The following is a 16,771-nucleotide window of genomic DNA, read 5'->3' as shown; positions in this document are numbered from 1 at the left end:
CTGTACTCTAAGTAAAAGTGGTTGTACCTAAGTTTTGCCCCTAGATGTCGCTAGTATGTATATTGTATGCTTAATTATTGCACAGCTGTAGTACTCAAGGGGTTATTGTTGTTTGTGATTTGTGCACCAATGAGAGCTCTTACCTTTTTTCTACCTATTTTATTTCTCCTTCTTTGCACTCTCTTCGCACCCACAGCAGGTATTACATACCCTGTAGAAGGCAGTCACATGGGGAGAGGAAGGGTTAGTGAGTCTTAGTCTAGTTCCTGTACAAAAAGGACACAAGCCAGAAAGGTCCCTACATCAGTCACGTTGTGCCCTGGCTTATGCCAGGTCCACTGCTAAAGTCAAAGTACAGTGTAGTCTGAGGTGTGGTAGTAAGCAGATGCACATGGAAAGTATGGACACTCTCTTCTTGAAAGCAACACTTCCACACAACACTTCCACACACTGTGCAGTGCTTAACACTCTCAGAGAAGACAAGTCAGTGATCATTCCAGCCCACGCCGTGAACAAGTCTAAAAGTGCAGGATCCTGAAGAAAGAGGAACTGATCCGGATAGAGCAAAGTTGCTAGAAGCCTACATACCCTATCTTGCAGCGCGGGTGTAACCAGGAAACCTTGGCCACTCTGCTCAACCCAGGTAACAAGGTCTGGGGCTTGTGTCACCTTCTAGGACGGGCACCCGACACTGGTGGGCAATAGGTGGTGCAAAGACTAAAGAGGTCAAAACAGGGGCACAAGTATTCTCTCTACTCTCAAGTATTCTAATTATTCTACTTCTAAAGTTTCGGCAGAGCACAGTACTACATTGGGTTGGGACTCTCTTGACATCCTCCTCTCTACTTCTCTCGCAATGCTTTTACTTGGACTTTCATCACACAGTGTGAATTGTGGCACATGAACTATTGGATATCAGCATGCAACCAACCAAGCACGGCTATTCTACCTCTCAAACTCTCAGCATAATGGTGTGTTTACACAGGCAGATTTATCTGACAGATTTTGGAAGCCAGAACCAGTAATGGATTTGAAAAGAGGAGAAATATCAGCCTTTCCTTTATGACCTGTTCCCTGTTTATGGTCTGTGCCTGGCTTTGGCTTCAAAAATCTGTCAGATAAATCTGCCTGTGTAAACGCACCATAAGTCTTGTCAGTCAAGTCCAAAGTGTGTTATCAAATCAAAAGTCCATTGTATATCACTGTATCAAGTATTTCTAAAGTAAAAGAGAGTTTATTTATGGTAACGGGACTCAGTGATTATTGCTTAAGCACTTACACAGTAATCGCACCTTCCTTGGGTCATCTCCTCTTTCTGTGGGTGGTGGTACTGAGAGTCCGGATGGGTCACAACTCCACTCCGGACCACCGTGATAAGCGCCCAAGGGACTTTCTCACAGCCCGACAGGTCACCAACCACCGGGTAAAGGGTATAGCCAGCCTCCCTAAAATAAAAGCAGGTGTGCCACCATACCTGTGTGCCCAACCGGCAGTGGCGTCACGACAACCTAACATCTGGCTGAGCTATATCCTGACCAACCAACACTGTAGTGGAGTCACACTTCACCATCTAGCAAGTGATCAGTCGAGCCTCACACCTGGGCACCACCACAACAGCATCATTTGCTATGAGGACCCCCAGCTCCTTAGATTGTTAGTCTCTGTTATGTTCTTTCAGACTTACTCCAAAACTTTGTTATGTCCAAAAAGGAAGCTTTAGGACAAATTTTTTCTTGAATTTTTTATAAAAAATTTGCAAACACATCTCATTATTTTTATGAATTTTATCAGTATTTAACATTACATAAACTGTCAAGCAAGGCTCGAACATCTTAACAGGCAAAACTTTATTACGAATCACAGCATATTTACTGTATGAAATTAAATATATGAATAGAATAGAATTATATATGTATATAATAAGAATTTCCTTTTGTAGGGATAATGAGGGGATAATGTGTCTCCTTAGGGCCTTTTTAGATGAAACGACTTATTCCCATAAATGATTTGCTGGACCTGTTACTTGAGGAAATATCGGCCTGTTCAGATTATAAAGCCTCCATGTAATAGGACCTTTAGTGACCACCGATCTGGCAAAGGCCAGACCATACTCTCTGGGCAGTTCTTTTATCCGAATCAGCCCAAAGAGCATTAAGGGAGTATTTGGTGGCAAAAACTTTAAAATTCCACCTTTTTTAACCTTTGCACTGCCAGGACAATTTTCACAATTTTAGCAAAGACAAATTAAAAAAAATATATATACCTCCATATCCATCTTCTTCTTTTAAGCAGATACCGGCTAGTTTGTGAACATGTCTACCAGAACCATAGAATCAGGGAGTACAATTTTTCATTTTTCAACAGATTGTACACCCTGATTATTTTACCTAATATCTTGGGCTTTGTATCATACAAAAGCTTAATAAAGCACAGAAAGGTCAAAAATACTTGACCACATGTCCTTGGCAGTGAGAGGAGTAATACAGGAGACTGTTTTATAGTGAGATCTGGTAAATAGACCTCTGCAGACTAAGGTCATTTATCATTCTAGTGTACACAATGAAAACCATTTCACATATTGGCCATATCTGGGGTCACACTAATACTGTAGTACAGAAAAATTTAGTAAGTCTAAAGTTTGGTCTGTGAATTCCTCCTACTTTTATTTTATAAAATTGCCGAATGAGAGTGGTAGACCCTATCAGATATACAGTAATATCCCCAGATAGATGCCACTTGTGCAGCAATAGTAAAGGTGTAAGGAATGGAGTGCAGGTCTATAAGTCTAAAGGCCCGCTACGGACAATAATCGTCCCGTGGAATAGAGTGCAACGATCAGCTGACATTGTTCATGTCGGCTGATCGATGCAGTCGCTTGTTTTTCAACATGTTGAAAAACAAGCGACTGATATAGCAGCGATCTGCTGCCGTCGCTCCGTTGAATAGGAGCATTGGCAGCAGACGCTGCTGTATGCTATGGGCTGCCCGGACGATCAGCGATCACCCGGGCAGCTCCCCGCCGCCCCTCACGCACTCGCCCGCTCGCTGCTGCTGCGCTGAATAGCGGCGGCAGCGAGCGGGGAACGAGGAGCGAACGAGCGCCCAACATAAGGATCACAGTTTCTCATTGGGACATTGCAATTGGTTGTGTTGTGGCTTGTAACGTATCACAACTGTGATGCAACAGACACAAGTTGCAGAAAGTATTTTGGTTGCCCAACCCAGACAAAGTTTGCTGTCACACGACTTGGCTGTTGTAGCCGACTTGGAAGTTGTAGCCTACAGCTACCTATTTATGAGCATTTTCTGTCTTTCCTCACCTGTGAAGTAGATACAGGTGTTCCACTCCATAGCCGCACCTTTACATAAGTGCAGAAATAGACTGTTCAGCAGAATTAGACTGTGCACCTTACATGTGTTGTTAAAGGGAACCTGTCATTATGCTGCTTCAAGTTTTACTAGCCATGTTTCAAATATGCTGTTCTTGTAGCATACTTGAACTATGATCTAAGGAGTCCAGCACACACACCACTATGTATACAAAGAAAATGATCAATCTGTGGTTAGGCTGCTTATGACTATCCCCTTAAGGACAGAGCCAATTTCGATTTTTGCGCTTTAGTTTTTTCCTCCTTGTGCATAAAAGGCCATAGCAGTTGCATTTTTCCACCTAGAGACCCACATGAGCCCTTATTTTTTGCGTCACTAATTGTACTTTGCAATGACAGGCTGAATTTTTGCATGAAGTACACTGCAAAACCAGAAAAAAATTCAAAGTGTGGTGAAATTGAAAAAAAAAAAGCATTTTGTTTATTTGGGGGAAACGTGTTTTTACGCCATTCGCCCTGGGGTAAAACTGACTTGTTATATATGTTCCTCAAGTCGTTACGATTAAAACAATATGTAACATGTATAACTTATATTGTATCTGATGGCCTGTAAAAAATTTAAATCATTGTCAACAAATATACGTCACTTAAAATCGCTCCATTCCCAGGCTTATAGCGCTTTTATCCTTTGGTCTATGGGGCTTTCTGAGGTGTCATTTTTTGCGCCATGATGTGTTCTTTCTATTGGTACCTTGATTGTGCATATATGACTTTTTGATCGCTTTTTATTACAATTTTTCTGGATTTGATGCGACCAAAAATGTGCAATTTTGCACTTTGAGATTTTTTTGCGCTGACGCCATTTACCGTGCGAGATCAGGAATGTGATTAGTTAATAATTCGGGAGATTACGCACGCGGCGATAGCAAACATGTTTGTTTATTTATTTATTTACTTTTATTTATAACCTGGGAAAAGGGGGGTGATTCAGACTTTTATTAGGGGAGGGGGCTTTTTACTGTTAACAACATTTTTTTTTTAACTTTTACACTTATACTAGAAGCCCCCCTAGGGGACTTCTAGTATAAGTGCTTTGATCTCTCATAGAGATCTCTGCAGCATAGATATGCTGCAGAGATCCATGAGATAGGCACTCGTTTACTTCCGGCTGCTGCAGCCGGGCCGGGGACGGCGCCATCTTGGAGCGGTCCCCGGCCGGCTTCAGAAACGGAGATCGCTCCTCCGGGATAACATCCCGGGGGAGCGATCTCCGCCACTAGACACCAGGGAACAGCTGAATCCGGTAATCGGATGCAGCTGTCATGTTTGACAGCTGCATCTGATTACTGTATTAGCGGGCACGGTGATCGGACCGTGCCCGCTAATACCTACGGTCCCGGGCTACAAGTGTCAACCGGGACCACCGCGGTTCAGAGCGGGGGCGCCGCGCGGCCCCGCTCTGAACGTCCTTACCGGCATCAGGGCGTAAGTATACGCCTGATGTCGTTAAGGGGCTATGCCGGATGTCTAGTTTACATCACTTGCACTTACTAGTTTTTACCTAAAAATAGCAAATTTCCATGTAGTAGACACACATGGACAAGAGAGCCTGCCCTACCATTTGTGCTGCCAGGCTCCCTTGTACCCCAAACACACACACTTCCTCCATCTCTAAGCACATGTTTCTCCAGCTCCAAGCACAATAGATTGAGTAGATTTATTTTTTGTTAAAATTTTATAATATGAGTATTGTGACAAATATGTCTCCAATGGCATGTATGAAAAATAAGGAAGCAATTTGTTTGTGCTGTGCCAATTCCGTTCTGTTATGCCATTTTGTTTCCATATCTATAAAATAACTTATGCCTTGGTCTGCCCATTAGGCTGTCTGTATTTATTTTAAAGAGAAGTCCCACCAAATTTGAAGTCTGCAGGCAGATAGGGGTGGGTGTGAAAATAACAAGTTAACTCGCCCATCCCCGGTGCCTTATAGCGCCATCAACGGGGTCTCTTCCGCCACTGCCAGACATCATCTTCTGCAGGAAACCGAGTATGTTAAGTATCCGGCTCCTGCAGCAGCAACGTCACAACGCGGCTGAGCGTTCGCCTGCTCAGCCAGTCAGTGACTGGGGTGGTGTCCCACCTCAGTCACTGATTGGCTGAGCAGACAGTCACTCAGGGTTGTGACATTGCAGCTAGCAGAGCGCTACGAGGCACGGGGGACAGGTGAGTCAAGTTGTTTTTTATTGTCACACCCACCCCTGCCTGCCTGCAGATGTCATAGTTGGGACTTCTCCTTTAACAGTTTTTCCTACTTTATAATAAATGTAAATAAAGGAGAGAGCTCCTGAAACCACAAGAAATAAAAAGCAACATTTTTTCCTAAACAAAATAAAGGTGAAAGCATTAAGAAATAATCACTTTATGCTAAATATTTGAACCAAACTCTATTTAGTAGTAGTCATGAAAGTCATTTTCATCTTCATCATCTTCTTCCTCCTCTGCAATTGGTCCATGCTCCTCTCTGTGATACTGTGGGAATTCATCATCATCTTCATCCTCGTGATACCTTGCGTAGTCTGGTAGTGGGTAGGGAGCGATGAGGCGCGCCTGATCGTTGCCAGCTCTATGCTTCTGTTCCCCATAATAAATGCTATGAATGTGAGGAAAGCAGAGGAAGGCTAATGTGCTTATAGGTCCTTTCAGTCGATTCTGGTCCACACGCAAGTAGGTTAGCCGATGTAATTGATCCATTACTGGACACATCAGGGTTATGTTTATTGCTGGAAGAAAATGAATAATTCGATTATAAAATTTTCACATTTTTCTAAAAGAAACTATAACAGCAAGCAGTCCCTACAGGTGGCTTGGTGTGCCGCTCAGATAGTAGGGCAGTGGCTGAATTAAGGCAGAGCCATGTCTACACACAGCAGCCAGTGTACACATCACATTGCAGTAACATTGTGCCTACATTGGGCATAGTTTTTCCCTCAGTTTTTCCCTCCTCACTTCAAGCCAAGTGAGGAGGTATATGGCTTAGAAGGTAACTGTTAGCAGGATAGAAGCCTCTAACCTGCTGATATGTCCCTATAGGGCATAAGACCCTAAGGATGAAGGTAAGTTTCTTACCTTAATATGCTAGTGAGATACTTTTGTGCACTGGGAGCAGGGCTACAAGTGCATTTTCAGCATATTTTGCCTGATAGGGACTCTAACCTGTTGATAGTTTCTCTTTAAGCTGGCCGCATATTTTTAGTTACGTCAGCTGAAAGTTAAAGAAGTTGGCCAGGATAAAATAATTGACAGCCTATCCAGGGGACTGTGCTACAGAGAGATCAAGGCCGGGAGCTGTTGGCTCCATTCTGTGTGTAGTGATGGCACTAGGTTACTGCAGCCTTGGCCTATTCACTTCAACCAGGCACCACCACTACAAGCCAAAGGCTTTTGGCTCCGTTCTCCTTGTAGTGTGGGTGCCAAACAGCTGATCATGAGGGTGCCTGATGTTGGCAGCCTGCCAATCAACTATTGATAGCCTATCTTGTGGATAGGCTGTCACTTTGTTTCTGGACTACCTTTAACAATTATCTCTCCGGTTCTCCCTTTACATATAAATGTTTGGCACAGCTAAATGTTGGGTAAGCTTCAGCCAGCCTCCTCTGACACCAGCTTATACCTCTGTGGAAAAAAGGGACAAAAATCCAGCTCTCCCAACTCTTGATGATGTTGATGGAGAGTCGGAAGATTTACATACACCTTATACTTGAGGCTGAATATGTGGCTTTGGCCAACTTTAGTATAAGGCAAGGATTGGGAACCTTCGGCCCTTCAACTGTTGCAAAATTACAAATCCCATCATGCCTGGACATTGAATGCCAAAGCCTTGGCGAAAATGATAGTTTAGCAACAGCTGGAGGATTGAAGATTCCACTTCCCTGGTATAACGTTTACTAAGAAACGCCCAGATGTGATCTGCTGGGAAGCAAAGAAAAGTGATACATTTTCAGTTTCCTGGCTGACCCCTTTTAAAAGTCTCATGTATGCTTGTATGAGGCACCACTTTCTGTACTTCCATAACTAAGCCTCATCTAAATCTGAATTATAAGCAAGGCAAATGGAGAAATCTAATTGGTTTCTATGATGCGTAAAGCCCATGTGGTAAGTCAGGTCAGCCAAAGTACAGGAGTAGGATGGGTTTTCATTGGGGCCAAGGCACAGAAAGACAAAGCAAAAATAGGATATTGAAATGTTCATTTTAAATTTCTAAGAACCAGCTTGGCTTCAATACACCCTATAAATCTCGCAGAAAATACATATATAATATCTTATCGTTTTTTGATATCCTAAATAAAATATTCTTAAAATTGCTTTAGCTAATTAGGACAGATATTAATCATGATATTTCTAAATGACGGGGTTTAATCCCAAGGAATGTGTTTCCTTACTGAAACCAGAATACATATAGTGACTACTTACTCTCAAATTCATTGTCATGCAGATACAGGTGCTCCAGTGATCGAGGGACATAGAATATGCGCTTTAGTTTGTTATGGCCCAGGTTCAATTCCATAAGTTTGGGAAGGTCAAACGTGAACAAAGGGACCTCATCAATTTTGTTGTGCGACATCCGAATGGCAACCATATTTGGAAGGTTTGAAAAATAATTGTCTGGGATATTGGAAATTGAATTATTCTCCAGTGACAGATACATGAGTGATGTTGGAAGGCTCGCAGGCATTGAATGCAGCTTGTTGTTACAGATATTGAGTTGCATCAACCTTGTCAGTTTGCTCAGTGTTCTTCCCTTGATGTTATCGATACGGTTGTTACAGAGGTCAAGCATGGTAACATTGACTAAGCCCTGAAGGTCGTTTTCTCTTACTTTGTTAATCTTATTGGAACCCAGGAAGATCCTTTCGACAGATGAAGAAATAGATGAAGGAATCTCTTCTAAGTCATTGTTGTTAAGGTATATTTGATGTAGATGACGAGATGTAGCAAACACGCCAGTTTCAATTTTATTCGACTTGAGTTTATTGTGGCTGAGGTTAATTTCCATCAGATTCGTGGCATTGACGAAGGACTTCATAGTCACGGCTTCTATGTCATTGTGTTGTAGGTATAGGTGTTGAATGCGTGATGGTATTTGAGGAATAGTTTTGAGCTTCCTATTGTCACAGTACATGCTGACTATCGACGATGGGGGACAGTAGCATTCTCTTGCACACTCTGTTCCATAGGGTACACTTAGAACATGGTAATCATGGTGATGAAAATGAATGGGTGGCTGGTGAGGAGTATCTGGATGGGGTTCATAATCTGTGTCATAGTCATAAGCTTCATATTGACAGAGTCCTTGTGCACATATCAGTGCTAGAACTAGAAATCGTAGGAGAACATCCATGGTAACCGAAATGGGTGTGATCTTGGAATAGAATAATAGTTTTGAACTAAGAGAAGGAGACAAAAAGGTGTAAAATGTTAATTTAACATCTCTTACCCCTTGTATAATAATACATAGCCACCATATGGTTTGAGTAGAACAGCTCTCTTGTACCCTTGTTTTCGTCATAGCTCTCATAAGAGACCATTTGGCTAGATTAGTCATGTATTTGTTTTAGAGATTCGTACAGAACATAAGAGACTTTTCAGCTCTTTGTTTGCTACTCGTCAATTTTGAGGTTTATGGTCAGACCACCACAGCTCACTGTAGACACCAGAAGAAAAACTGTACTCAGAGGGAAGTCTCTATACTTACAACAACAAAAAAAAGCATTCAATGAAATATGTAAATTAGGATAATCAATTGTATTTAAAGGGGTTGTCCACTTACAGACAACCCCTTTAACTGTTGATGATCATTGACATTTTGCCATTTTAACACATTTATCTTTAGAGGCAGGACTGTAAACACACACATAAATTTTACTTATTACTGGTAGGTTACAGTCCTGCCTCTGAGGATTAATGTGTAAAAAGGGCAAAGTGTAAATGATCATAAACAGTTAAAGGTGTTGTCAGTAAGTGGACAACCCCTTTAAATACAATTGGTCATCCTAATTTACATATTTCATACACATAAGACATTGAACTTTTTTTTTTTGTAAGTATAGACACTTCACTATATATATTATACCATACAGACCTATGTGGATTAATAGATCACAATAAAATATATTATATATTAACTGCAGTGTATAAGTAAGCCACTTGCATTCCTTTAGAGCTGTTAATATTACTTAGACTACGGCATGTACATCCAAGTGTGATGAAAAGCAATAGTCTGACAGGTGAGTGACAAAAGAAGATTGCTCTGCCCCAAACATTGGCCTGCTGACCCCACTTATAAAGCTTTGCACAACACTTCAAGCATTTTTTCTAAGAGGAATGCTTCAGTAAGATATGTCTGCATGACCTGTAGCATTAATTGTTAATGCTGAACAATTTTACAGGACATACTAGAATATATTGGGTTTTTGGCCCCCATGCACAGATACTTATAAAACTTGAGCTTGTTTCAATTCTTACATAAACCACAGCTGTTACACCTGGCATGCAAGCAGAATTTCTCATTAAATGCAGCATTCTTGTTCAAGAAGATATTGATATTTGCCTGCATGAAGCAACAACCCTCTGGCTCATATTATAAAACTTAAATTGTGGCCATACCTGAGAAAGGGTGCACGTTGTTCTCTCTGAATGGGATGCAAGACTTGTGAGCATATAGCCTCTTAGTATGTACCACCGGATGCTGCTAAAAATCCAGCCCTGTCTAGATTCAGAGATTGCCTGAACTGTCTTTTGAAGAAGAGCAGCAGTCCTATACTAGCAAAAAGCTGTCTTCACAAAGAGCCCTGACTTAGATGCCTAAAATTATGTGTGTCCTCTCATTGTAAGTCTCCTAGAGGGGAAAGAAAAAAAAAAGTATATGCTTTGTGATTTTGGCCGAGTTCAGTGGGTTTAATCTGTGTCCCTTCTTATTTTCGGTTTGAGGTGTGGCAAGAAATTCCCAGAAGAAAAAAAAAAATCTTAATAGAGGAATATGCACATAAAATACACATTGCTCCATTGCCAGAGCATCACTCGAACTTGACTTTGGACTCTACAGCTCATTTTCATTTTTCATTGCCAGATACTTTCTATGATTAGATATGCAGTATTCATGCTGTAGCAAATGCCTGCTTTTCACCAGCAATTATTCTAGCATATTTTTTAAAACTAAGGCAGCATTTGGGCATACCTTTACCATACCTCCATGCCCACGTAGTGCCAAAACCATTCATTTCCAATTGTGTCTGTTATTTTGCGCCAATTTAAAGTTGGATGTAGTACAAAGAAAATAGTGGGCTATATGATGAATACAGGCTGCCATAAAAAGTCCATCCACTCCAAACTACACATGAACTGTACTCATGGCTACAGGTTATAGGATAATTATTGGATACATATTTATGGGATATTAGACACATAGAAAGCACATAGTCCATCTTATCTGCTCTTATGTTGATCCTAAGATTTAAAAAAAATATATGGCTTCTCTTATAAGGATAACGGAAAATAGCATGGTTGTGCTTAGTAATGACCAGGGCAAAGGCAAAAATATATCTTCATGCACTAAAGTTTGGCATCTATGTACCTTGACAGGTCTCAAATTGTTAAACATGAGAAACACAAATGAAATGGTAATCATAAAATAAAAATACCTTACAAGGTAGAGGTCAACTTTCACGATGTCCTGCTCAGTGACTTTTCAGATAGTGCCACTAGATTCACTAGATGTTGCCAAATGTTTTGGCGCCGGATTCTGCTCAGTGTAATATATACCCTTCCTTGGGATCCTTAAGACCAATGTGATTTGACATTGACAAGAACTGTAAGAAAAAATAATGTCAATTGCTTTAGGGTATAGCTTAGGTGGAAACCCTGTCCAGTGCTTGGTTGACATTAGTGGATAAAGCAAAATTGTTTTTCTTTTTTCATCTTCTATGATTGGTAATTGTAGATGGCTTGCCTGGGCAAGTTTTTATGACCAAGAAGCGTGTTTGTTAGCCCAAAGTAAAATATTACAAGAATGCATTGCATTTTGGTCACGTGTTAGTGTAGTTTCAACTTAGGACATAATTTTACAGATTATTTATAATGTTGGGCATTCCTGGCATTTTGTTTCTTTCCATATCAGGCCAGTGTACAGTGTATTTAATAAACATTTCCCTGGTCTATCTTTATAATGAACATGCTTCCCTGGATACTCTTAATCCAAGCCAATTAGCATACCCCTGTCCTACCTTCACTTTATCTGGGCTCACAAAACATCTCTGCTAGCTAAAACTACACTTTACCATCCCAAGGTGGGGGGAGGGGGATTGGATTTCCTAATCTCTACTAATACTATGTTGCATCTCTTCTGACCGCTCCCTGGCTTCCTGCCTCAGCCCGTTTGCTAGGCTCCCACCCCACAATTACACCTATGCTTAAAATATGCCACAAACACCTGTCTGCCGGGTTTCTGGCACCCCTTCCCTCCCGTTGTTTCCCATTCTCCCTAATCCCGCCTTTTTTCCCAGGGATGCAAGATCCTACCTTTTGCATATGGTCTGAGGCTGGCAACTTCAGAGCCATGACTTTTCTGCAGGCCTCCTCCTTACCCTCTTACTGCCCTTAAAAATCTCTCTGACTCCTGTCCTTTTGGGTTTTAGAGAGCTCTTTGGCTTCACCATTTTCTTCTTTCTAGTCCCCTTCACCCTCTTCTTTTGCTCACTCTCTCCCCACCTTTGAATTTGTCTGCACGAGTTATGGACGACTACGGAATTTCCTCTCTCTTTTTTACGCCCCACCAGACCAGCGTAGCCTTCCTTACCTGGCTGCCTGGGCAGTGGACTGGTTTTTCTCTGTTTGCCGCTCCGGTTTCTCAGGTGTTCACATTTATCCATTTATTATCTCTCTCTTCTCCGACACAGGAGGCAGAGTACAAGGTTCTATCCAAATGGTACCGGGTCCCCAAACTAATTCATAGGATCTTTCCCTTGATCTCATTGATGTGCTGGAGGAATTGTGGGGAGGAGGGCTCTCTCCTTCACCCATTGTGGAGTTGCCCTAAAATGGTCACCTTCTGGAAAGAGGTGTACTGCCTAGCCTCTACCTTTACAGATTTTCCGGTGCCTTTTACTCCAGCCTTCTTCCTCCTCCACATCTCTGACATCCCCCTAAAAACTTACTGCCACTCAGTGCTCCGTCACCTTGTCAAGGCTGCAAGAGCTTGCATACCTGCCCTTTGGGGCTGAATGCCCCCCACCCCCCTACATTTCTATATGGTTGCGCAGGGTGGAAGACATCAAACGTATGGAGGATCTCACGTGCCAGCTCTATGAACATTCTGCTCACTTCTTACGGGCATGCTACTATTGGGATCACCTTTCAACTCCATAGCTCAACATTGGTGTTTTTCTTTCTCTCTCCCCCCCCCCCCTCTGGATTATTGCATGTTATTACATTACCTTTTGCACCAGATATGTTTTTTTTCTTGTTGTGGCTATCGCATGTCAACTTGCTAATGGCTTTTCTGTCCTCGCCTTATCCAGTGCTTGTTTGTGTTATATTTGAAAAACTTTAATAAAATTGAGAAATAAATAAACATTTCCCACAATGTGAAATATACTACATTCAGCCAAAACGCCTGGCCATCACACTCAGATGTTCTTGTTAGGCTAGGTTCACACTGCGTTTTCAGCATCCGTTTAACGGATCCGTTTTTTTTAACGTCCAGAAAAATAGGGTCAGCAACGTTTTTTTGTCCGTTTTGGTCCGTCAAAAAAAACGGATCCGTTTTTTTTATAATGGAAGTCAATGGAAAAACGGATGCACACAAATGAATCCGTTTTTTGCAATCCGTTTTTTATGCGTTTTTTTCAAAAAACTGATGCGTTAAACGGATGCTGAAAACGCAGTGTGAACCTAGCCTTAGATATACTATTCCAGAAACGCAGTAGAACACGGTAGAAACAAACACACCGGTTGTGTAAAATTCACTATGGATCCCTTTCCTGTCATCTTCAATGATGATACATCCAACTGCGAGTATGTAAGTGGCAGCCCCCTTAACCCCCCCCCCCCTGCCGGCCGGTTCAGTGCACTGGGGTGGGAATATTGCCATTGGTGGTACCAATCCGGCCTGCCTCTCCTAATGAATATAGAGGCAGCGTTCTGCAGTGACATCATAGATCAATATTCATGAGGAGGAACTGACTGACAGGAAATTTAATATTTATTAAAGTCCAGATTTTACTACAATGGCTCTGAGGGTGAAGGTAAGTAAATTACCCTCATTCTTAGTATTCTGTATGCTATGGTAACATAAGGTTGCAGTCTTCTAACCTGCTGTTAGTTTCTCTTCAATACTGAGCTCTTCAGTATGGCACAGTTCCATATACCAATCTGTTGTGCTTTATTTTGTGCATCTTTTTTAATAAGTGTGGGAAAAACACCTCAGTAAATAGGAGGAATTCCTTATATTTTTTACCATATAGTGTAGTATTGCTATAAGAAATGAACTGATAATATACTCCCTACTGGAAAATATAAAATTATTTTAACATCTGGAAGCATAAAGTTTATTGTCCTAGAGACAAGAAGAATGGCAATACCACACTTTATTCATACATATGTAGGAAGAATAGTGACACCCCAGATTTTTAGGAAGGAAAATATGCCCCAGAATTAATATTTCATGGGTAATGCAAGTGTTTTCTAAAACGGGTATGTCCGGAGCGTAAACAGGTCCTTTTTAAAGTGAAGTTATTTATAAAAAAAAAAAGAAAAAAAAAAAGAGAGATATAGAGATATGGCAAGACTAAACTTGTTTGCTGTCCCCAATACATTTCAGGTTTGGTACAATAGTACTAAATGGCCAGCAAGCTCTCATTCCTATCATGCTGCGTATTATGTTTATACTATTAGACTTACAAATTATCTAATTTCCTTTGCAGAGTAGTGCAGTTTCCGGCCATGTAGATCCATATTTCTTTGCCAGATTTCTCTGTCTTGGTTCTTCCATATGTTCATATTTGATTTCCGCTATTAGTGTCACATACGTTGCTTGGTGTCAGAGATATGTAAACACAACGGGGGAAGGGCTGTTATAATTCTCTGTGCCAACACAGAGTGGCAAAAGTTTTGCACAAGTTTTTTTTTTTTTTTCTGCATTGAAAAAACTGCACAATTTTGCTACCAATTATTATATATATGTCTTTTTAGATTTTTTTGCCCCTTTTAATTCAGATATACCTGATTTGCTGTGGATTATGAAGTATATGGAAGTAGTAACTGATGTCAAAATGAGCATTTAAAGAGGTTGTCCAGATGTTCACAGTTCCCTACAGAACCTGTGAAAACTCAGGTACCCATAATATAAAGATATACTGTACTACTCACAATAGTGATGTGTTGTTTTTGTTGGGTTTTTGTTTTGTTTTGTTTCATGCTTCTGTTGCTTTTTGTTCCTCCCTTAACATGGGGCATGTTGGTACTGTTACATTGTGCGCGTTAAGCACCTTATTGTCCAGTACACCTTCAAGGTCTACTTATTCCCCACCTAGTACACACTTTGTCTACTAGTTCTACCCATCAAGTACACCTAGTACCTAGGAGTGTAACCTGCCCAGTACATTGCTTCCCTAATTTATACATTAACTTTCCTTGTATGTGTGGATAGGGGAGCTTCTAGTATATGTGTAAAAAAAAGAAAAAGAAAAAGTGTTGTTATTAATAAAAATCCCTTCCCCTAATAAAAGTTTGAATCACCCCCCTTTTCCCATTTTTAAATAAAAATAAATAAATAAATTTTAATCGCCGCATGTGTAATCGCCCGAAATATTAATTTATCACATTCCTGATCTCGCATGGTAAGCGCAAAAAAATTTCAAAGTGCAAAATTGTGCATTTTTGGTCGCATCAAATCCAGAAAAATTGTAATAAAAAGCGATCAGAAAGTTGCATATGCGCAATCAAGGTACAGATAGAAATTAAACATCATGGCGTAAAAAATTACACCTCACACAGCCCCATAGACCAAAGGATACAAGCACTATAAGCATGGGAATAGAGCGATTTAAAGGAACATGTATTTGTTAAAGGGAACCTGTCACCCCCCGTGCCGGGGTGACAGGTTCCCAACCCCCCGTTAGAGCCCCCTATACTCACCTTATCCCGCCGGGTCCCGCTTCTGGAGGTGGTCGGGTGATGAAGATCTCAGCCGCTGCAGCCCGGCGCGCGCGCTGAGAGATGAGTCCAACACCCATAGAGAATGACAGGAGAGTCCAGCGCTCCGTCATTCTCTATGAGCGTTGGACTCATCTCTCAGTGCTGCAGCGGCTGAGATCTCCGTCACCCGACCACCTTCAGAAGCGGGACCCGGCGGGATCAGGTGAGTATAGGGGGCTCTAACGGGGGGTCGGGAGCCTGTCACCCCGGCACGGGGGGTGACAGGTTCCCTTTAACAATGGTTTGAATTTTTTACAAGCCATGAAATACAATAAGTTATACATGTTACATATCGATTTAATCGTAACGACTTGAGGAACATATATAACATGTCAGTTTCATAGGACACACGGCGTAAAAACAAATCAAAGAATTGTGTGTTTTATGCAAAATTGTGTGTGTTTTATTTATATTTTATGCAAAAATTCAGCCTGTCATTGCAAAGTACAATTAGTGACGCAAAAAATAAGGGCTCATGTGGGTCTGTAGGTGTAAAAATGCAAGTGCTATGGCCTTTTAAGCACAAGGAGGAAAAAACGAAAACGCAAAAACAAAAATTAGCCCGATCCAGAAAGGGTTAAAGAGGTTATCCAGTGAAATCTTTAACTCTCCCTACTGCCTTCCTGTGACAGAATAAACCAACTAGTGAGCCATACTAACTGCCACCTCACTCCCCTGCTGCTCCCACTCTGCAATCTTTTGATTCCAGTTTATTTCCTGTTCTGCCAGCTTCTTAAAGGGGTACTCCAGCGGGGTGGCTATTTTCGCATCTCTCCGGGGAAGAGGTGGCTGAGAGAAAAGACGTCCACTCACCTCCCCAGTTCCAGCGGCGGGTCCCGTATCACGGCGCTCCGGTCCCCGGCCACTTCCTGGTGTCTGACGCGGGCTCGAGACGTGACATCTCAAGTCCGCTCAGCCAGTCAGTGACAGAGGCGGGATCTGGGCGGACTTGAAACGGATCCCGCCTCTGTCACTGACTGGCTGAGCGGACTTGAGACGTCACGTCTCGAGCCCGCGTCAGACACCAGGAAGCGGCCGGGCACCGGGGACCAGATCGCCGCGACACGTGACTTGCCGCTGGATCCAGGGAGGTGAGTGGACGTCTTTTCTCTCAGCCACCTCTTTACCGGCCAGATCACAAAATAGACCCCCTGCTGGAGTACCCCTTTAATACATCCCGCTCCCTCACA

At 41.9% G+C, this 16,771-nt stretch overlaps 2 protein-coding genes across 10 annotated transcripts in view; one reads left to right on the top strand and one right to left on the bottom strand.

The window, feature by feature from the left end:
* Positions 1-16,771, top strand: part of CENPP (centromere protein P) — a 240,311-nt gene that overhangs the window by 82,006 nt on the left and 141,534 nt on the right. The window lies entirely within an intron of this gene.
* OMD (osteomodulin) lies at positions 4,830-11,185 on the bottom strand. Of its 3 annotated transcripts, none has more exons than XM_069968881.1 (3): positions 9,996-10,160; positions 7,803-8,751; positions 4,830-6,112 (listed from the first exon to the last, which is right to left on the bottom strand). In XM_069968881.1, exons 1-3 carry the CDS (start codon positions 10,047-10,049, stop codon positions 5,781-5,783), a joined length of 1,335 nt encoding a protein of 444 aa, XP_069824982.1. In that variant the 5' UTR covers positions 10,050-10,160; the 3' UTR covers positions 4,830-5,780. The 3 variants fall into 3 exon arrangements, with proteins under 3 accessions (XP_069824982.1, XP_069824981.1, XP_069824979.1); XM_069968880.1 differs by lacking the exon at positions 9,996-10,160 and adding an exon at positions 11,030-11,185 and having other exon boundaries at positions 4,831-6,112; positions 7,803-8,776; XM_069968878.1 differs by having other exon boundaries at positions 4,832-6,112; positions 7,803-8,776.

The sequence above is a fragment of the Dendropsophus ebraccatus genome, chromosome 4 (genome assembly GCF_027789765.1).
Source record: "Dendropsophus ebraccatus isolate aDenEbr1 chromosome 4, aDenEbr1.pat, whole genome shotgun sequence".
Classification (NCBI taxonomy): Eukaryota; Metazoa; Chordata; class Amphibia; order Anura; family Hylidae; genus Dendropsophus; species Dendropsophus ebraccatus.
This window is presented reverse-complemented; position numbering and strand designations above follow the sequence as displayed.